This window comes from Abramis brama, assembly GCF_963993115.1.
Source record: "Abramis brama genome assembly, chromosome: 1".
In the NCBI taxonomy this organism is placed as follows: Eukaryota; Metazoa; Chordata; class Actinopteri; order Cypriniformes; family Leuciscidae; genus Abramis; species Abramis brama.
Window position 1 is genome coordinate 79,373,710 of NC_139963.1, and position 22,012 is coordinate 79,395,721.

Sequence of the window (22,012 nt, forward strand, 5' to 3'; positions counted from 1 at the left end):
TCAAATGCATTTTCGAGATCGTATAACGAGAATGCTAAAGCTCAAGACGGATCTGGTCTGATGGTCATGGCTCGTAAGAGAATGTCTAAACCGCCGGGTGTAAGGAGGCGTGGTCATCGGATAAAGAAGAAAACAAAGCGTGGCCCTAAGGCACGTTCAGTTGTAAGTAGAAAGCGTAAGAAGCCTGCGAGACGAAAAGCAGTGGTTAAGAGATCCATAAAAACCATATTCTAACATGGCGCTACTGCATCGCATGTCGGGAGAATGCATTAAGTCTGAGTTGGACTTATTTACGGTACCACTGACGCAAACGGTTATTGAGAAAAACGGGTATTTGGAAGTCCCCCCTTTATCCGCTATATCGGACTCTGCACCTTTGGAGTTTTTCATAGCAGGGACCGGTGAGGATTATGTGGACCTAAATAATACATTATTATATCTACAACTTAAAATCACAGGTCCTGACGGAACTGATATCGCACCCCCTGCAAGGGTGGGTCTAATAAACTACCCTGGAGCCACTATATTTTCACAAGTTGATGTGAGCCTCGGTGATCGGCTGATATCCCAGAGTTCGAGCACATATCCTTATCGATGCATCATAGAGAGTCTGATCAACTACAGTAAAGATGCGTTGGAATCACTTTTCTCAGCCGGTCTGTTTTACAAAGACACAGCCGGACACATGGACGTGAATGATCCTGGAGGCCGTAACGCTGGGTTGACGAAACGTTCGCACTACACAACAGGCAGTCAGGTGGTGGAGCTGCTGGCACCTATTCACAGCGATATTTTCTTTCAAGAAAAATTAATGTTGAATGGCGTTGACATCAAAATACGCCTGACCCGTGGTAAAGATGAGTTCTGTCTGATGAGGGCTGACGACGTGGCATACAAATTAAAAATTGTGTCAGCATCCCTATATGTCAAGAAAGTGTCTGTATCACCTCCTGTGAGACTGGGGCATGCCCAGGCACTGCTCTCTACAACCGCCAAGTACCCCATAGATAGGGTATGTCTAAAGAATTTCTCCATACCCGCGGGGTCACGCGTTTCAAATCAAGAAAATCTGTTTTTAGGGACTCTACCAAAATCTATCGTCCTAGCTATGGTCGATAATGATGCTTTCACAGGGTCCTATGAAAAAAACCCTTTTGCGTTCAAACATTACGATTTGGAGTTCCTGGCGGTCTACGTCGACGGTCAACAATTCCCTGCAAAACCTCTACAACCCAATTTTGAAGCGGGTTTGGCCGTTCGCGAATTTTACCAGTTGGCCATGACAACCGGAAGACATCTTAAAAACCAGGCACTCTCTATCGACAGGACCGATTTTCTGAACGGGTACACGCTTTATGCATTTAACCTAACGCCTGATGAAGACTGTGGGCAGCACATATCCCTCATCAAATCCGGAAATATCAGACTCGAAGCACGGTTCAGACAAGCGCTGCCACATACTATTAACTTGATCGTTTATGCTGTGTTTGACAGTATCGTTGAAGTGTCTAACCGCAGACAGGTCCTGGTCGATTACTATTGAAATGAATACGGTACAGCTCACGGGGATCATGGATAAAATCACGTGCAACACTCATTTTCTTGGAGTTCTCCCAAGCGATCAACTACCTAAAAAATCTTTAAGGAACTTACCAGCGTTGTGTATAATTAATACACACCCGGCACACCTACCAGGGGAGCATTGGCTTGCTATTTATTTGCCTCAAGATGGACCCGCATGTTTTTTCGACAGTTTCGGTAATCCCCCCTACAGCGAACATTTTCCATCCACCATCGAAAACTTCCTAACAACCAACAATGTCGACGTGATGTATTCAGACAGACGTGTTCAGGATTTTTCATCAGATACTTGCGGCCAGCACTGTGTGTTTTTTCTATATCATTTAGTCAAGGGTCGTAACTATCACGACGTGATGAAACTATATAGTTATGATTATATTAAAAATGATAAAATGGTTTCGCTCTTTGTGCAGAGATTAAGACCGTATGTTTGTAATGAAAAAATGTTTTCATGTATTCATTGTGTGCAGACATGTAATATGTCATTGAATCATGATTGAGTAATCAATAAAAATTCATAAATCCATAATTTTCAATATTTTTTTATTTCAGATCAAACAGACGACACACATACACACACACACACACACACACACACACACACACACACAGCGTTTAATGCATTCATATATTCCATGCATGAAAATAAAACGGATGCTTTAAAATTCTAGCCATTGCCTTCTATCGATAGACGGTGATTTAAAAATGGCATCTTCTGATGATCTCGATGAAGAACGGGGATATCGCCGGGGTTTTTTAGACGGTCGAATTTGTGGAGATGTTGGTGTAGCAGGTGTACTCTTTAGTCCACTGATCATACGTCTAACATGATGATTCGGAACCATAGAAAAAGGGATGTTTAATTCAGCAAATGCCTGTAGAAACTCAGACCAGCCTGGGGGTCTTCGGTCATCCCGAACCTTTTGTGGCGCCGTGACATTTTTTATCAAATCTACCATGTGGGAGCCTTGTACAGCTTTACCCCTGAACACAAACTCTCCCGACTCTGTCCAAGAGCTTATTCCTTTAGCTTTAGACATTTTGTCTAATATGTATCTACTGTTTTTCACACTTCTCGCTGGTACATTCTTCAGAACTTCCCCAGCAACATCTTCCACAGTACCACTGTCCTCGACATTGACGGCGATGCTATCGTCTTTACGACCGGGGGGTGGGTTGGGTAATGACAACGTTAGCACATTGGTCTCCCGATCACCTTGTTTAACGATTGTCAAAAACCTGCTCAGGATGTTTGTGTAAAGCTTGGCTTTTTCATATTGATTCAAATCAGTCCTGAGTAAAATATTTCTCACAGAATTATCCAGATCATTCTCTACGACCTGTTGAATATTCTCGCGACCATTTCCAGTTTTCAACTTTTCCAACTGATGGTGTGGGACTAAGTACATTTTCTCAGCATGCTCCATCCTCACCCCCGTCTAGCGGCTATTAAGCTTGAGATAAAGGGTACTGCAATGCTCAGGAGCGGGAGAATAAACCCCCCTTTCTGGTTGAAGATCCGCTTCTTGGCTAATATTCCAAATTTTTTACTGGCAACAAATTTAATTTCAGCTTTTCTCTTTTTCAGTTTTCGGTACTGTTGATGACTGACTGGAATCGTTCCATATAGGATGTTAAGAGCCACTTCACACAACGTTAAAATGAATTCGTCGGATGCCGATTGTAAAATAAGCCGTCGTTGTTTAGGTGAGGCTTTATGTAACAGTTTTAACATAGGCAGATGCTTACAAAGTCTTGCGGACATGACTATTTATCACGTTCTTCTTTTTTTTCTGGAGATAAACCACTTGACGATCAGAAAGCAGACCTGTTCTGAGGCGATATTGTTCAGGAGTTTTTGCTTTATAGTCTATCATTAAATATCCAAAAGGTTGACTGGTAGCATCGTGATAACACTCCATAAAGTATTTTGCATTTCCGGGGTACATTTGTCGCCCTAACACAGCCACTTGATTGACATCCCGGGGGTTTTTAAACAGAATCAAGTAGTTGGTGTTTAAGCTGATGGTACGACTGGATTTGCCCTGAACAAATAAATTCTGAACTATATAAATAGCGCTGAGATTACGATGGTGTACATACTGCGTAAATACCCGTTCAATCTCAGCGTTCCCGCTAGCTTGACGCATCATATCATCCACAATCAGCAGGTTAGTTTTGTTGACGGGTAGTAAATCATCATCATTCAGAGTCAGAGGTATTCCTTCCACAAATTTAATATCATACATTTTATGCAATTCATCGTAAAGCGGTTGCCAACAATCATACAGAAAAACAATGTTTTCAATTTTTTTAGAAATCAAACTCAAGCCATTTTCCAACAAAAGTTTTACAAAATAAGACTTTCCAGAATTGGATGGCCCACTTAATACACAACTAAATGGATGTTGAAGCCTGAAATCAAAATCAGAAGCTTCTTGGGAACCTCTATGCATCATCGGATCAGTAGCCATAAGGGAGAGTGGTGAAATCGGACAATAGTCTACGTTTGTTGTACACCACCTTAAACTTTTTAACATCTGATTTGTTATGCAATGTGAGAGTCTTTTTATTCCTCACAATGTTTTCAGTGTGAGCCATGATGCATTGCGTGTCATCGTTCTCTGTCACATAGCTGTCAACCAGACCAATCAGAGTGTCTAAGCGTATAGCTTCGGAATTTTTAGCATTCAACGTTATGCCCTTAGCCTTCATGCACGTTTTGCCTCTGGCAGTCCGATAACCGTAAGATTTAGGACCGCTAGAGCAAAACTCTGTGATGTAATCCCCATCGTCTATTTCATTCGTTAACTCCCCCAAATGATCGCCCAACGGGGGGTCCCAGTCACCCTCCCTAGACACAAAAATAACGCTATCGGTATCTGAGTATAGCAATCTGTCGCCGAGTTTGTCCATCAGGTTGTACAACTCTAACCGAGCATGGGCCGTTGTAAACGCTCCTACAAACACATTGATATCTTTAGTCTTACGAACACTCCCTTTGGGGTCGCGATACTGTACAAGTGCAACATCTTCTGAGACAAATGTGAAACACGTCAATGATTCGGTTTTGCCAAAAACAATTTTGGTAAATTCTTCAGGTTCGTTCACCATAATGGTTATTGGTAGGTCTTCCCTCATAGAGAACCGCCCCCAAAGGCTATTAAGCAATAATTTGTTAATAGCCCTCTGCGCGGGGTTGTACTCAATCTTTTGGGGGTCGAGATGTATGCCCTCTTTTTCAAAATACTCGCGAATGTATGCGTTTTTGTCTGCATCCGTGACGATGTTCGACGGATACCCCGACGCTTGCTGTTTTAAACGTAAAAACGTTTTCACGTAGTTGCAAAACAGCGTATCCGACTGTTGTGGAAAATGCCACACTTCGGCTATCTTGGCCACCACATACCCCTTCTCGATTGCTTTTAAAAGTTCGATACTAACCCAACACCCTGAGAGGGACCTCTCTTCGTCCGTATGGGTACAGTTTGTTAACTGGTTTTGGGCGTGTGCACAGGTACGGCATAATGGGAACATGAGTTTTCCACCGCATCTGTAAGGGAGAACAGGATGTAGTAATTTACGCGGGGGGTAGACAGTCGCTTTGATAAGACCATAATAATTTTCAATCGGTTCGAAATCTTTGAAAATGATTTGTGGATGTTCGATAGGATAGCTCTTCCGGGCCTGACAGAAAGGGTATAAACTGGTAAAATCTACGTAACTTATTTTCTCACCAACCGCAGCTTTGTGATAGAGTTTATAAGCGTTAGTACGTCCACCAAACAGTGCTTCTCGTGGTTTCAGCCGATCGGGTTTCGAATAAGTGGTCATGAATTCTATCACAGAGGGGTCTGTCTTTTTCATTCGGTTCCATTCGCACTCCCAAAGAACCTCAATTTTCAAACCATAGGCTTTCTGTAGAATTTCAACCTTATCTGCAAATTGTCTCCTGAGAACCCCGTAGGGGACTCCTGACAAGGGGTGTGTCTCATAGGTGTTAAACATGCATTCATGTCCATGATGCATGCAGCCATTAAATTCTAACCCGTGTCGCACACCACCCTGCTCGTAGTACCCGTCTAAAAAGTAGCGACCGACCGACACTTCACCGCGGTTAACGGCGTGGCAAATATCTACGTTTCGAGTCTTTTGCACATACTCCAGCCATTCGATTGAGACGCTTGAGTAGGTCTTACTCTGTCGAACATATGCATTGTTATGGGTCAGTGCCAACGTACTGCTGCTCAAATAATGCGTTTTGAAGACCCCCATGCAACAACTAGCGAGCGTCGTGAACCCAAAAGGGTCGAGTTCGGTACATTTTATGAACGCCTCGCGATATTTCATGCATGCTTCACGTAACAAGACGACGTCATTTACCCCGTACTCATACAACTCCTTCCTGAAGTTAAACTCCTTACCCTCCGTCGTGCTATACCATCGATCAAACTTTAGTTGGTCTTTATCTGACATGTTGTCGCGATTGTAGTACTTTTTGTCGGGGTAGGGGCCGATATAGGCAGCATTTTCTACCCTGTTGAAAAGATGGGGGAAGTAACCTTTTTCAGTCGTGGTCAAGTTTAGTGCGGCAGGCATCTTAGATAGGGCCATTGGAACAAACGCATAAGAGTCTATATAGCGCTGCGCAAAAACATCATCGTACATGTAAATTAATTTACACCCTTGCATTATGACATCGACCTTAAGCCCTGCTTTGCAAAAATACTCTAGAATGAGAAATGAGTCAAATTTTGCAGCGTAATGGGCTATGAAGCAGTAGCCAGCATATCGGGGTTGTCTGAATCGTTCGATTAGTGCAGCGATGCATTCAGTGCCTTCGGCGACAAATTTCTCGCCTTTAAAGGTGATTGCGCATACAAAGTTTGCGACGTGTCGTCCATTTTCATAACGAGTTTCAAAATCGTAGAAAATATACTTATCGTCAAGTTCCTTGGTGGGTAGGGGTTGTATAAAACACTCATGCAAACCCATCCCAGGTAGATCCTCGCCACAATACACACATCGCGATGGGGCACATTTGTGTTGTTCTCCTTTGCTATACCCTATGACGTCATATCGTCTGTTACATAATTTGCAATATTTAACTACATCGCATTGCGGCCTTTCACGTCCGGAGGGTATTTTTTTATGCATGTCGTAGCAGTAGCCTGATTTACAGAAGCGTAAACAATCGGGGCAATGCACAGTTCTTTTAGGAACTTTGTAACATTCTGCATCAAGGCAGACATTACATACGTGCGCACATTGATGATGCCTGTGGTCCTTATAACCCGCATAACAGAATTGACATACATAGTCGGATCCTATGAATGCTGTAAGATTGGTTATCATGTAGTAATGCGTATTGTACAAATAGAGACATATCGTTTTTGGGTGTGGATCGTTGTGATTTTTGTACGTCTCTAGCACACCACTGTTAGATCTGTAAAAGACAACAATTTTAATACCAAGTAGTTGTTCAAACGCTTCTAAGTCGCCGAGTCCTATCTCGCGATCGATTGCAAAGCCTGCTCTGTTGCAGATGATAGCCGCCCGGCTTTCTAGCGTGCTCTCGGGTAATTGGGGTTCAAGAAAACGGGCCAAACAAATAGATAAGCATAATTTATTTGAAATATTGGCGGGGCAAAATAAGCTCATCTTTTTTTTTTTTATCACCTGCTCGATCGCCAAATCCGTAAGTTTACGTCGGCCGCCTCCGCGCATGTTCATAGCCACATTAGCTTCGATCTCGACATTTTCATCAGACATTATCCGCTCATTGCTCTGTAAAATTTTCTCAATTTGTTCAAGAATCGTATTAACATCGTAATTATTTCTGTCTGTTAATACGACATTAATGGGGGCACTCATACTGGGGGCATTCATGGCTAAATTGATAACACTAGAATCACCACCAATCTCTCTAGCAAACGCAACAATCTCGCTAAGAGCATCGTGTAAGAAGATGTTGTACGCGGCCAGATCTGTAGAGTTAATATCCCTCAGATTCATACTCCGACGCAATTCAATGCTATTGAAACGGGGTCGAGGTAAAATATGATACCCGTTTACATCCCCACCGTCACGAATCAGTGATTCGATGTCGGTCTGGCTTAACATCGGGGGTACCGGAGGGTTCGAAGCGTCACTAGTTATCGGCCTATCAGGGCTACTACAAAGCAATAACATATCAGTCCCAACATTACCTGTACTGGCAGGGGCGTTGCTACCCGTCGTGGGCTCAGTGGCAGAATTACCTGGGGGGATAACATTGAAAGACGATGGGCAATCAATTTCGACATTACCTGCGGGGGAAAATGCATCGCTAGATGCTGTTTCATGATCGTTTAATGCATTACCATCTTGTACAATTTGTATATCACATTCATTAAATAGCTCTTGTAGCCGATCACATAGATTAATATTGGGGAATTTCTCAATAGCTATTTCTAGTTTCTCTAAATTACAAGACTGTGACGTCGGTTCTACATTAAAAGATGTTGGATCAAATTCCGAATACATATTTATCATTTGTTGTAACCCCTCGCACAAATCAGGGGTACCGTACATTTGCATTTCAAACATTTGCTGTAGAGTATCAGTGCAATTTTGGTCTGGAAGACAGCATTGTGCATTGGCTGTGGATTTTTTTTTGTCGACGTCCATTTTAATTTTATTTTTAACAAACAAAATTATGAAATATCAAAAACCAGAGAAATCAACTTATGACAATAAAAATTCAATTTAAATCATAACAATACAAGTAAGGTAATGCTACTACATCCCCGTAGCATAATGCAGAATACAAAACTAATAGAATACGTTAACATGAAGACAAAATAGCATATACATATGTACCCTATCTTTGGCGTAAATCACTGCTCATAACGGCAAGAAGATTGACAATTAAACGTCGTTCCCTAAGTTGCTCGTTTAATATGAACAGTACTCGTTCGGTGTTCTCATTCCCCAACACTTGCAATCTGTGGATAGAATTTTCGAATCTCTGATATTGCTCGTATATAATAGTTTGTAATTCACGAATCTTTATGTCCTGAGCATCCATGCGTACATGAATCGCATTGAAACCCTCCTCTATTCTGCGACATAGCGATGTGTAGTATACCTCCGCCTGTGCACGGTACTCTGCGTGTAGCACTATCGTTCTATGACGAATCTCTTCACCCTGGGCAATAAGTCTGTTAATGAGGGTGTGTGTCAGAGCCCTATCGCAACAAGGCTGATCATTCTGTACAGCTGTAGGGTGTACCACTTCTTCTTCTTCTTCTTCTTCTTCTTCTTCTTCTTCTGCTTCTACTTCAGCATTCGACAGGTCGTGAAAAGGATACGGTGTTTGTCTGGCCCTCACGACATCCTCATCATAAGCATCATTTGTCCACGATGCCTGCTCCCATCGATCCTGCTGTGTTTCGGTCCACCCGGTCAAATCATCCGTACCAACTACTTGCTCATCTGTAAAGAATGAGAGATGCCAAAAATCAAATTAAATACTATTGCAGAATGTATATCATGGGTATGAATAGAATAACAATACAGAACTCATAATCAATTTAATGAAACATAATAATAAATGTAGGATTTACCATTATTTTGTTCATGCTTGGGCTCTACGATTTGCATAGAGTGTGTTACATTTCGACGTTTTCGTGGTGGTTCTCGAAAACTCGGTCCTGGTTGTTCGTCGGAGTCTGTTGTAAGATCAATCAGATCTGCACATCTCATAAGCCGCTCGCCAGAACTTGTTGAGATCGGGGAAATAGGGCTGGTGATTCTAGCTGGATGACAGGTTGTTGGTGGCTGCTCTTCAGTATCCCCCCGTGTCAAATCGATAAATTCTGGCAGTATAGACAGCTGTAACAAATCTGAAAAGCAACAGAATATTTAACAAATATCATAACAATCATATTCTTGCGATCTATAATATGATAGCATACGCTTACCGGTTGTTGAGATGTCGATGACAATTGGGGTGTCAGCTAAATCAGTCGTACTGTCTACTTGCGTGCCTGTGTAGAATGTGAGATGACAAACTCAATTTAAATACTAATACATATAGCATATTTGATAGTATGATTAGCATAACAAAACAGATCACATAATCAAATTAAATGAAACATAATAAATGGTGGATTTACCATTATTTTGCGACGGTTTAGGAGAAGTTGTTAGCAGAGGGTCTGACACATTGTGCCGTTTTCGAGATGGTTCACGAAAACTTGGGCCTGGCTGATCTTCAGAACCCGTCGTAAGATCAATCAGATCTGCACATCTCATAAGTTGATCGTCAGAAATTGTCGATACTGGGGAATAAGAGTTATTGATTCTAGCTGGATGACAGGTAGTTGGCGGCGGCTCTGCAGGATTTTTCTGTGTCAAATCCACGAAACAGTTCGGGGTAATCCACGGCAACAGATCTGTGAAAAGATGTAAAGTAGACGAATATTTGACAAGTGTCAAAAACAATATTTCATCCCTTTGGTATTTTTAACATTGGGGGCATAAGATAAAACTATTTACCTGTGGTCGAGACATCTATAACGGGCGGCAGAGTTGGAGGCACTGTATAAAAATAAATAAAAATGAAATTTCTAAAATTAATTTTGTATATATTTATATGGATATTTATATCCATATAAGAATAGAAAATATGTGCATACAGCGATCACCGGAGGCCTGTTCTTCAGGTTCTTGTGTCAAATCCACGAAACAGTTCGGGGTAATCCACGGCGACAGATCTGCGAAAAGATGTAAAGTAGTCGAATATTTGGTATATATCAAAACAATATTTCAATCCAATGGTATTTTAAATATTGATACCGTAAGATAAGACTATTTACCTGCGTTCGAGACATCTATAATGGTCCGCTGAGCAGCAGTCACTGTATAAAAATAAATAAATAAAAATTAAAATTACATTTCTAAATTAATTTTTAATATGTATGCAGATATTTATATGTGTATATGAGTAAAAATATATACTTACAATTGTCAATTGATTGAAAAGCGTGCAACTCGATGTTCGATTCTATAACATAAAAAGACCTATTTAAATAAGCATTTGTTGATCAAATTTTATATTCTATGAATGTTTGTACAATCAGACAGATAAATAATAAACAGGGACACTCAGGCCTCAATCCTTTCTCATGACCAAAAACTGCGATGCAAATATTTTCAAAGCTACAGTTCAATTGAATTGATTGATGGTCAAAATAAATAATTCAATAGTGACTCAATAGCAACCCTGTAGGCCAATACATGCATATGCAATGAGTTAGAGAACTAGCATTACTTTGAAATATAATATCAAAACATTTGCACCCGAGAAATGTGGGTTAGAAACTCTGCAACCTTTAAAGAATAGCACACACACACACACACACACACACACTCACACACACACATACACACGCCCGCACAAAATATTATGTCAACATCAAAAACAAATAAGTCAATATTGAGGTACACATCGTGAAACACACACACACACACACACAAACACACACACACACACACAGAAATAGTACACCGCATCGAAACCCATGTACAAATAAGCCAATATTGATGTACATCGTGAAACGCACACACACACACACACACACACACACACACACACACACACACACACACACACACACACACAACAAACACACAAATAGTACACCGCATCAAAAGCCATATGTATAGCCTACAACAAATACGTTAATATTACATAGCAAATTATAAACGTCATAGAATGCCGTATGAAAAGCGAAACCAACATCACACACCATAGTAACGCCGACGGTGGTCAGCCAAAATCTAGATAATACACGTCAACATCGCGCTAACAATTTAACTTACTACAATCAGCAAACACAATTGTATAACATAACCTACCAATCAAACATAAAATGAATGGAATCCCCAGCGGTACACCATAAACAAAATATTAAAGATAAAGAATGCCTCGAGGCGACTGCTACGTTTTTAACAGAGTCGCAAAAACCATGATAACTACGTAAAATCATTAAAATTTCTTCCAAATAAATATAGTTAAAATAAAACTGCTGGATGTCTCGGTCGATGTCGAAGCCTCTATACCTTATAGACCTAACTCGTAAACATAATTAAAACTTAATGCAACAATAGCTAACAACGCATCACTTTTTCAATAAATAATTTACTACAAAATCACTGCATAAACTAAATAAAATTGGTCATACCTTTAGATGTTTCCATGATTCCAGGGACTATGAAAACGGTCTGCAGTCTCCGCAATTATTAACGCTAGTAAATAACAGACCGGCTGCGCACGTTTTAAAGCTTTACTGCACCACAGGTGGCCAGGGGCGGACCTTTAACAGTTAGCCCCAAATGAAAACTAACGATACATCGTAAATAAATTCTATAAAAATAAAATGTTGATTTGTGTTATTTAATTCAACCCCTAAAATCGTATTAATATTATTAAAATCGTATTAATATTATTATAAAAAAAATGTTACAGAAGCATATCACATTCGATGCGTTTAAAAACACATTTGCTTCGTAGGCTACATACAAACTTCGCTATTTCGTATTTTATTTAGTTTAAACTTTTAAAAGGATAATTATAAAATATTATAGTTTAAATACAGCCTACAGACATTCTGTAGTCTATTTAACAGCGGGTCGTAATAATACAAACCAACGGCGAGTGAATTAACAATAAATAAATGTTTAAATTATATATGTTTTAATTTTCCTCTGTTTTAAAATCTTTTTATTATTATTTAGAAACGTTTCGTTGCAGTATCATAACGCTTTCAAGACGTATAAAACGCATTTGTTTCACAGAAACTTATTTCGTATTTTTATTTCAGTTTAAACTTTAAAAGGACAATATAAAAGATCGTAGGTTTTATTATGGATTATTAGTATAGATTCGTTATCAACAATGACATAGTTTTATATTTTTATAAATAAAAATATCTCGTATTGCAACAATCAAAATTAACGAAATAATGTTTATGGTAGCTTAATAATTTATACTGGCTACATGAATGATGTAATTTAGTTTATTTAGTTTTTAATTTTATCCAAATCGTGAAAAGTATATAGCGTATAAGGTTATTTTATTCACGCGGACACAGACGCCAGTGAGTCTGGGTCGCTAGTGTTTCACAGATCCGTTCTGAGGTGTCGCATCAGCGGCCAGACAGCCAGCTGGCGCCGTCCCAGACCAATTCACCAAATGGGTTACACATTTGTTCGGGCAATAATAAAACTAAGTGTTATTCCCCATTGCGAACCAAATACACATTACCTCAGACAGGAAGGCATCAGATATGAAACAACCTTGATATTTGATTGTAAACAGGGGATGTGTCCGGGGACTTATCTTTTAATTACTTGATCAAAGCAAACCCACGCCGGTCAGACACGACGTGGGGTCTGTGGATCCTCGCGTCTCGAACTCTGCGTTGGGACAATTTTCATTCTCACCCTGGCGCACCCACGAGCGCATCTCGGTACAGAAAAAATTATTTTGATCACGGAGCGCGTCGCTCCAGTTTGGGACATGGACTTTGGGTTGCGGGCTCTGCGTTTGTTTCCATGAGTTCACATCTCAAGCTTCGGAGTTCGGGTCACGACTGGGGATACAGATGTTCCCATAAGATGGAATTTACCCCTTCTGTAAGTAGGGCACACCCAACCTTACGCTGATTTAAACGTTTAAACAAATATTTATACTTAAATAAATCACATCTTGTTTCATATAATCTAAATTGTTTTATTATAGCTGTGACTGTGTAATCTGAAAAACAATTCACAATGCCATATTTTCTGATCCTAAAATCCCACTAATGGCTGTGTGCAGCACGCGATTGTCTGTTTGAGACATTGAGTTCACTCGGAGCTCGTTTAAAGGCTTAAGCCTACCTTTAAATACTTGATATTTGTATTTCTTATATCATTTATCTGATATTTTTATTGTCATCATTGCTAATTTTTAAAACCATTTTCGTGACACAGAAAGATTCAAAGATCCATGGTCACCAGCCGATGGAGACCACAAAGACATTCTCATTTCATCTCAACTATGTTCTACTCATGTTTAAAGATTAAAACTTAATTTTAAATGCATATACTTAAATAAATGTCATCTTATTTTATTTTATGTGTTTGTCAATGCTATTTCTTAAACCCCGTTTTCATTCTCGTCCCACAGACATTATGGAAGCAGCACCATCATCTGAAAAAACAAATCCATGACAGATTTTGTCATGTTCATAATTTTGTCATTCTGTGGACTTTATTATTAATTTCACCAATAATAAAAACATCCCCTGAAAAAACCTGAATGTCACACCAAGCACTATTGCAGTCATAAAACACACCGCCATAAACCCCTCCCCACCGGATCCACACATGGGTCAAATTTGACCACCTGTTGGTCATAAAACCCCCATATAAGGACTTCCTGTCATAAACAAATGTCATGAAGGGTCATAAATCAAGGGGTCATAAATCATTTTTGACACATAGTCCCCCATATGAACTACTCGCCTACATTTGAAAAAACGAAATTGTAATTGAAATTCACCTCAAAGCATATCCGCTCCCGCGCGCGGACCCCAGGTTGGGAACCAATGCCATAGAAAATGAAAATGCAATATTATTCTGCTTTAATCACCCCTATCTTCAGTTGAGATGTTCAGAACTGCACCATATTTCATGTGTATGATTAACTTGACATCCTCTAGGGGTATGCTAAGTTTCGTAGAATTTCATCCATGGGGGGGTATCAAATAAATTCATTTATGTGCACATTTAGTGACTGTACACTAATCGGCCTGTAGATGGTGCTGTTGAGCGAAGGGTTGCTGGTTTAGGATGATACTGTCACACACACACATGCAGGAATACAAACAAACGCAAGCATGCACACACACTGACATCCACACGCACAGGCACAGACACACACACACAAACACACACACGCGCACACACATGTACGCACGCATACATACACGCACAGACACACACACACAGACACAGACACACACATACACAAACACACACACATACACACACACACACAGACAGACATGCACATACAGGTACTACTACTTTTTTTAGGTATATACATAAACACGCAATACAGCCAAATTGCTCCACGTCATTTATTTTTGTGGAAAGCCAGTGCAGGCCTGAGCGGCGGTCATATTTTGTACCGCCATGCGGTACATCTAGTTTGAAGCGTAATCCAGAATCGTAATCAGCACAAGCAGGGGTCAAACACAGGAAGGCAGTCCAAACAAACAAACAAACAAATAAACACAATCAAAACAGGCAGGGGTCAGAGGCAGAAGAGTAATCCAGGGAACAGGCAAGGAATCCAAAAACCAAGAGACACAAGACCAGGGAAAAACGCTCGGAAATGCAGTGCAACAACATACAAAACTTCGCAGTGAGTGAATGAATGAACATGGTATAAATAGACTGAGACTAACAGGATGATGAGACACAGGTGAATGCAATCAGTGAATGAGGTACAGGTGAATGTGATCAGTGATAAGTGATGATGAGTCCAGGCGGCGAGTTATGGGAAATGTAGTTTGTGAGTAATAGTCTTATGTGGAGTGCCCTTGAGAGCCACCAGAGGCCACAGACTCAGCTGGTGACCGTTACATAGCCCCCCCTTTAAGGAGCGGATTCCAGACGCTCCTAAAACTGTCCAGGAGGGAGGTGGAGCGGAGGCGGACCCGGGGGCGGGATGGAGGGCCAGGCCCGTGGAGCGGATAACGACCTGGAGACTGCGGCAAGACGGGAGGCCAGGGCGGATCAGGCTGTGCAGGCGACCAGGGCGGATCAGGCTGTGCAGGCGACCAGGGCGGATCAGGCTGTGCAGGCGACCCGGGCGGATCAGGCTGTGCAGGCGACCAGGGCGGATCAGGCTGTGCAGGCGACCAGGGCGGATCAGGCTGTGCAGGCGACCAGGGCGGATCAGGCTGTGCAGGCGACCAGGGCGGATCAGGCTGTGCAGGCGACCAGGGCGGATCAGGCTGTGCAGGCGACCCGGGCGGATCAGGCTGTGCAGGCGACCCGGGCGGATCAGGCTGTGCAGGCGACCAGGGCGGATCAGGCTGTGCAGGCGACCAGGGCGGATCAGGCTGTGCAGGCGACCCGGGCGGATCAGGCAGTGCAGTCGACCAGGGCGGATCAGGCTGTACAGGCGACCAGGGAGGAGACGACCCTTCAGGCGGCCAGGGAGGAGGCGACCCTGGAGGCGGCCCAGGAACAGACACCGGCTCAGGAACAGGAACAGACACCGGCTCAGGAACAGGAACAGACACCGTGTCGGTGGCCATTTCTGCTGAGGGCTCAGGCAACGTGGCGATGGTCATCTCGTCTGGAGACACTGGCTCGGCAGCGGCCATCTTGTCCGAAGACACTGGCTCGGCGGAGACCATCTTGTCCTGAGTCACTGGCTCGGTGGCGGCCATCTTGTCCGAAGACACTGGCTCGGCGGAGACCATCTTGTCCTGAGTCACTGGCTCGGCAGCGACCATCTTGTCCTTAAACACTGGCTCGGCGGAGACCATCTTGTCCTGAGTCACTGGCTCGGCAGCGACCATCTTGTCCTTAAACACTGGCTCGGCGGAGGCCATCTTGTCAAGAGACACTGGCTCGGCGGCGGCCATCTTGTACAGAGACACTGGCTCGGCGGCGGCCATCTTGTACAGAGACACTGGCTCGGCGGCGGCCATCTTGTACGGAGGCACTGGCTCGGTAGACGTGACATGAAGCTCTGGCTCGGCAGACGTGACGTGGAGCGCAGGCTCGGCAGACGTGACGTGGAGCGCAGGCAGGACTGACGTGAAGTGACTTAGACTCAGCAGACGTCAAACTCACTGAAAAATGTGAGCCGCTCAGTTGCAGGGCCAAGTCAGTATAATGTTTCAGAGTCCAGCTAGGGTGATGCAGTGGCATAAAGGAACTGAGCGGCTCGGATAGCCCTCCACGAAAAAATATCATCAGGCATATCTCATCCATACAGGTCAGGTGGGCAAGCTCCAAAATGTCAACAATGTAATTCTCAATGGGTTGCTGTCCTTGACGGAGACGCATAATCTTGACTGCTGGATTCATGATGACGATCGCTGCTGGATCTTGGTGCGGCGAAGTTTTCTGTTACAAAACTGCTCCGAGACACAAAGGTTGAGATCCAAATGCAGCTTTATTTGAAGCGTAATCCAGAATCATAATCAGCACAAGCAGGGGTCAAACACAGGAAGGCAGTCCAAACAAACAAACAAACAAATAAACACAATCAAAACAGGCAGGGGTCAGAGGCAGAAGAGTAATCCAGGGAACAGGCAAGAAATCCAAAAACCAAGAGACACAAAACCAGGGAAAAACGCTCGGAAATGCAGTGCAACAACATACAAAACTTCGCAGTGAGTGAATGAATGAATGTGAGGGACCGAGAAGCCAAGTACAAGGAACACAAGCTTTGCACAAAAAAATGGGTCTTTATTTGAACCCAAGAAAAAAAATAACTTTACAAACTCATACATTTCTTACAACAAAACAAAATAACAAACAAAAAAATGAGATCAAAACAGTTAGACAAAAACAAACCAACCAAACAAACTAAAAATGACCTGTTCAAATGAACAAAGCAACAGCTTATAAAGGAACCCATTACAAATTAAGAGGGGAAACAAATCAACTTTACATTCAACATATAACCTTAAATAAATCAAAATCAAATCAAACAAAGATATATAATAGATAAAGATAAGGAAAGCAAAATGTAATCGAATATCATAAATGTACAACTTAATAAATCAACTAATAAAGACATCAACGTTTCTTCCTCCCCCGGGCAATTCCCAGCAAATGGTATGTTCGGGCGGAACCAATGATGCTTAAATTCTGTGTTCCTGCCCGGACTCTAATCTTCGTCACGCCAGGATGCGGCTGCAGCGGACCATGTCTGAAGTTCATCACGAACGGTAAACTTAAACTCAAAATAGAAACAAATATAAGTAACATATACAACGTAACTAATTTGTGTGCACTTCAAATCAGTAACAATGTATATAAAATGTGCTGTAAATGTAAACATGTGAAAACCTAACAATAAAGAAATAATTAATATTGTTTGTTTTGTGTGATTATTATGATCCATCATTATACTGAAACAAATGAATATAAATAACAAAAGTTTAAATAAAGATTCTTAAATGTATATCCTTCGTGTAAATGTATGCATGTTGGCGTGTGTGCATGTGTGTGCGTGTACATCCACACTACCGCTCTTGTGCGGCCACCACTCGGGCCGTCACATTGAACATGGTATAAACGGAGCCCGTCTACGGAGAGCCTTGGCACTTCCTATTAGCCCCATTGTATAGATCTTGGTTGCAGTTCCATTAGAATTCCACTGGAGGTGATCGCGGGCGAGTGCAGACTGAATGGGAGTCTATGGGGCTAGACGGCTAAATGTGTCTCTTTCACCCGATTGCCGTTGAGAAATCTCAGATTTTATTGTAGGTTTTGCAAGTTCAACATGGGTTATAGGTCGAAAGTTGAATGAACGAGTACTTATGTCCTTTCGATTTCTTACAGGTTGAGTTGTTGTTGCCCATAACATGCTAGCATTCTGCTAATGAATGCTGATTGGTCAGTGAAGGACTGATTACGACCAGAGATACCGCTTGATGGCATCGTGGCATCCGAAGCGGGACCAGAAACAAACAAAGCAAAAACTCTTCTAGCATGTGTATTCACCTGTGTCAGCTGTGTTGTCGATGCCTCGAGAGAAAAGAAAGTGCAGAGCGCGAAAGCACCAAAGTGACTGAAGGATTGCCGTGAAGCAGTATCTCTGGTCGTACGATGTGTGTGTGACGTCATTGACATTTTAAAAGACTTTTTAAAGCAAATAAGTGACTCTAAAAAATCTAACACCCAGCAATGTGTAATTTCTTTGCATCTCCTTTCGAATACAACATTCAAATTACTAGACAAAAAATTATATCCTGAGAAAAGTGGATTTTGATGGGTATTTCGCCATAGACCTCCATTCATTCTGCACTCGCCTGCGAGCGCCCCCGCATGGACAGAGACGTGTTACTGCAGCCAGTCCAGAAACCGGAAGTAAGCAGAGAGTGCCAATTCTCTTCCTATTAGACATTCTCTGGTATAAATAGACTGAGACTAACAGGATGATGAGACACAGGTGAATGCAATCAGTGAATGAGGTACAGGTGAATGTGATCAGTGATAAGTGATGATGAGTCCGGGCAGTGAGTTATGGGAAATGTAGTTTGTGAGTAATAGTCTTATGTGGAGTGCCCTCTGGTGGCTCTCAAGGGCACTCCAGCTGGTGACCGTTACAAATAGTAACTAGATGGCTATAGTATTCAATTGCTGCATATAGGCTGAACACTATAAAACTGTTATAATGAATTTAAGTTTTTTACTTTATCACAAGTTTAAATTGTAAAAAAATTTAAAAAAATATCTGTGATAGGTGAGACTATACAAAGATGCCAAAATATGCTTAGACAAATATGACCATGCTATAAGGAAAAGACAAAGTAGTTGATCATTTATCATTTATTTCAAACAAAAAACATCAAATTTGAATAACTCAAAAAACTGATTGGTACCAAACAGGCAAGAATAAACAACAATAACTCAAAAAAGTAAGTGTTAAGGAAGAATAAACAGGTAAGAATAACCAATAATCATAGTTATAATGTGTACATGCACTTGTGTGAGTGACTTTTTATTTGAAAAACAAAAAAAACAGCTCTGTTATAGGCTCGTGTGTGTGTGTGTGTGTGTGTGTGTGTGTGTGTGTGTGTGTGTGTGTGTGTGTTTGCCACATTGAGAATGTTGTACAGGATCACCCCTTCATTTGAGTGTATGTATTATATGTTTTTTTTTATGACCGTTTTTCCCATTCATTCCTATGGATGCCCAATTTTGCCCACATTTGTCCCCAATACGGTTTTAATTGGACATTGGACATTTCAGTGAAACTTAAGGTGTGTGAAAACCCCGTACACGTCCATACACTTGAGATGCACAGAGATGATCAGATACAGGACATTTCTGATTACACACACTAGATGTGTTCAGAGATTTCCAGTATACCAGCAATTGCTGATGTTGTAATGTTTAAATCCTGGTAAGCATGAGGCCAAGAAAGTTCTCAATTCTTATGGATTTATTAAAATCCTAAAGCAATCCGACAGTGCCAGATGTTACATAATGGTCAGCATGTACAACACACTTCAACTCTTACTCTACACCTTTTATAGGTGACAACATGTGGACTACAGCGCCATCTCCTGACTAATACACAAACACTACATTCCCCCATTACTTAAAGCTGTCAATCACACCCAGGGCAGCCAAGGCCAGAATCTATACTAATAATAATAATATGAATAATAATAATATGAATAATGTTCAACATTAAGTATGAAGTAAATGAATTGTGATTATAAACAACAGCTAACAAATCTGGATAAACAGAATCACACAAAGAATTAATAAGACTAATAAGATTTGTTTAATGATGACCGAAGAAAACTGTCAAAGACACAGTAACGGTGGAGGAGGTGCGGACAATTATTGTTTGGTGACATCCCTGGCTAATCAACAAAAGAGGTAGTAAGATGTTATCATTTTAATAGGACTGTCTGGGTGGAAGAGGTTGAGAGAAGGGAGAGTGAGTGTAAGGCGCTTGGACACTCAGAGAGAGCATTCTCCACTGCAGCTCAGAGGAGTGCTCTTACCCCAGAACCTCAGAGGAGTGCACTTACCCCAGAACCTCAGAGGAGTGCTCTTACCCCAGAACCTCAGAGGAGTGCTCTTACCCCAGAACCTCAGAGGAGTGCTCTTACCCCAGAACCTCAGAGGAGTGCTCTTACCCCAGAACCTCAGAGGAGTGCTCTTACCCCAGAACCTCAGAGGAGTGCTCTTACCCCAGAACCTCAGAGGAGTGCACTTACCCCAGAACATCAGAGGAGTGCACTTACCCCAGAACCTCAGAGGAGTGCTCTTACCCCAGAACCTCAGAGGAGTGCTCTTACCCCAGAACCTCTCTTACCCCAGAACCTCAGAGGAGTGCTCTTACCCCAGAACCTCAGAGGAGTGCTCTTACCCCAGAACCTCAGAGGAGTGCTCTTACCCCAGAACCTCAGAGGAGTGCACTTACCCCAGAACATCAGAGGAGTGCACTTACCCCAGAACCTCAGAGGAGTGCTCTTACCCCAGAACCTCAGAGGAGTGCTCTTACCCCAGAACCTCTCTTACCCCAGAACCTCAGAGGAGTGCTCTTACCCCACAACCTCAGAGGAGTGCAATATATATTGTATTTAATCTGTCCTTCAATGTATATAATATATAATTAAATGTTTTGTTGAATGCAATTGGTTGCCTTGTATATATATTTTTTACTGTTGATCAAACTTCTTTCTTGACCTAAACTGAGCAGCTTTAATTGATATTCACGTGTTGTGCAGTTTAATGTGAATGTATTTTAAATATGAAAGATTGTTTGTGGTTTTTACCATACAAACACATTTTTTTCTGGGTCATAGTCGTTTTGGGAAAGACTAAACAAAATGACAATACAATTACACAACAAGCTTTAAAAGTTTTATTAAAACAGGAACAGATGGAATAACAGAGCAAAGTTTTGTTACAGCATTAAAAAAATAAATAACTGGGCAAATAGTTTTAAAGCAGGACCAATAAACGGGGAATATCTGCATGAAACACAGAGGCGTGCAAGTTTGCAGTGACAGTAAGTACAGTAAATAATGAACGCATTTCCATTTTGGTTACACTGTTGCTCTAAACATTTTTTGTCACTTGTAATGAAGAGTAAATTTTATATTGGTTTATTATTTGCAGTTTCAAGGATGTGTTCAGCACGTGTCGTGTAAAGATCAGTTCTATAATGAAATCGGGCATCCGTCTGTCATATTATTAATATTATTAATACCACTACATTTAATAATATTTAAATATTTAATTAAATTAAATTAATATTGTTTTTTTTAATAATAATTATTAATATTATTTTATTTTATTTTATTTAACCCAGATTACATGAACCAGTTCCTACCCCGGGTTTACATCCAACACTCAACACATTACATGGGGGTTTTGGAGAGGAAAGTTGAGTGTCACTCAGAGTCAAGACCATTCAAGACCACAGAGCATTGACCAGCAGGTGTCGCTGTGTGCATTCCAAACCTGGAGAAATCAACCACTTTTACACACATCAGGCTGGAAAGCTTTAAAGCTTCATGAAGCTTCATCTCACCATCACTACCTTCAGGTTCACTCAGCTCAACAGTTATACGCTATATTAGCAATAATGATTATTTTGGGAGACACGGATGAGCTTTGA

The 22,012-nt window shown here is 41.4% G+C and overlaps 1 protein-coding gene across 1 annotated transcript; it reads left to right on the forward strand.

Moving 5' to 3' along the window:
* Nucleotides 1–235: 235 nt before the first annotated feature.
* Nucleotides 236–1,543, forward strand: LOC311082441 (uncharacterized protein F54H12.2-like; the record flags this gene model as incomplete). The annotated part of the gene is made up of 1 exon (XM_084113275.1): nt 236–1,543. One exon carries the CDS (start codon nt 236–238, stop codon nt 1,541–1,543), a length of 1,308 nt encoding a protein of 435 aa, XP_083969401.1.
* Between the last annotated feature and the right edge of the window lie 20,469 nt (nt 1,544–22,012).